Here is a 1,436-nt window from a genome sequence, read left to right as displayed (position 1 = left end):
ATAAATTAAAAAAAAAAATCCCGATACACGTGTTCGCTTATTTTATACCTACAATTGGTAAAAAAAGTTTGAAGCGATTTAAAAATGTCGAAAAAAAAAGTGTTCGGTTTGTAAAAGAATGCCCCATATTGTCTCATTCAATTTTATTGAATTATTTCATTAGCTCATTAGTGTTCTTTTCGGTGTAGGAGAGAAAGAGATGGAAAGGAAAACGAAAAACTTCGAATTGAAAATTTAATTTAATCTGCGTTATAGAGATTGCCTTCTTAAACATTGCGAGATAGATCGAGTTACATTTCAGATACATTAGCATTTTCTGTACAACACCCACTGGAATTATGCTAACTGACTCGTACATCGACCTTTCTCGAAAATTTCACTTCCGTTTAATTCTAAATTGCGTCACCGTTTGCGAACCAGCACGCCACGTCGGGATGTATCTTAATAACGCTCTCGCATTATCATGCCAATGTCAGGCAAGCGTGGCTTTTACGTTGATAAAGTTTCTCTGTTTGAACACAAGCCACGTAGCCAGCGATTTACGTGAATGCCTCGGCGATGTACTAATTCATGAGAAAGAGGGAGGCCAAGAGAAAGAAAGGCCTCTTGATTTTTTTTACGAGTTTTTTTCGCTTTCGTACGACTTAATACGAATCAAGGATAAACTTCTTTAATACTACTTAATACGCGAATATCCGAGATTCCCAGATATTGAAAGGCATTAAAAAGATTCCTCGCATTAAAAGGGTTTGCTTTTTCAGAGGACTTCCCCGAGAAAATCGATTTCGAGGCACGCAGATTATTGCAAATCCTTCCTCCTTACGATCCCGGCGCGGGTGGTGTCAGCGCGGAATGTAAACGACACGCCGATATCTTCCACGAGGAGCTCGCCAAGTTCACACTATGGGCGCTCAAAAGTAAGTTGACTACTGATAGAGCATGGGCATATTCAGGATTTTTTCCGGAGGGAGAAGATCTGTCAATTTTACACGGAGAAAATTTTATGTTAAGTTTTGACCCTTACCGTACTAATATGGGTAACTAGTGACTGAGCGATTCCTGTTCGTGCAAGTTTCTTTGAGTCTTTCGGTAATTATAAATTATACTACATTTTATTATTTTCCAAAATAAAGAGTTAATATTTATTCTAGAAAGTTGAAAGTATGTTGGTGAATTTTTAGAGATTTTTAAAATTATTTTGAAGAGGTGAGAAAAAACGAAGAGATTTGAAGTGACCCTTGATGGTATGGATGAAGCACCAAATTGTAGATGGTACGATAAGGGTTAATACAATTTTAAATTAGACTTTACTATGTCTTATATTTTCGATGGACTCTTACAACATGATTCCGACTTAACTTTTACTATGGTAATACTAATTTTTATCACATAAATAAAGTAATTATTTTGTTAAGCCATATTCTAACATGAAAACA

At 35.9% G+C, this 1,436-nt stretch overlaps 1 protein-coding gene across 1 annotated transcript in view; it reads left to right on the top strand.

Annotated features, from left to right (window-relative positions):
- The window catches only part of LOC108762180 (nose resistant to fluoxetine protein 6), a 28,996-nt gene that overhangs the window by 18,948 nt on the left and 8,612 nt on the right, over positions 1-1,436 (top strand). The window contains exon 2 of the mRNA XM_018509080.1: positions 762-917. Coding sequence (XP_018364582.1) covers positions 762-917 — 156 coding nt within the window. The remainder of the gene's footprint in view (positions 1-761; positions 918-1,436) is intronic.

The sequence above is a fragment of the Trachymyrmex cornetzi genome, unplaced genomic scaffold (genome assembly GCF_001594075.2).
Source record: "Trachymyrmex cornetzi isolate Tcor2-1 unplaced genomic scaffold, Tcor1.1 scaffold279, whole genome shotgun sequence".
NCBI classification, from domain to species: domain Eukaryota; kingdom Metazoa; phylum Arthropoda; class Insecta; order Hymenoptera; family Formicidae; genus Trachymyrmex; species Trachymyrmex cornetzi.
The sequence above is the reverse complement of the archived record's forward strand: the minus strand, read 5'-3'. Positions and strand labels throughout refer to the sequence as shown.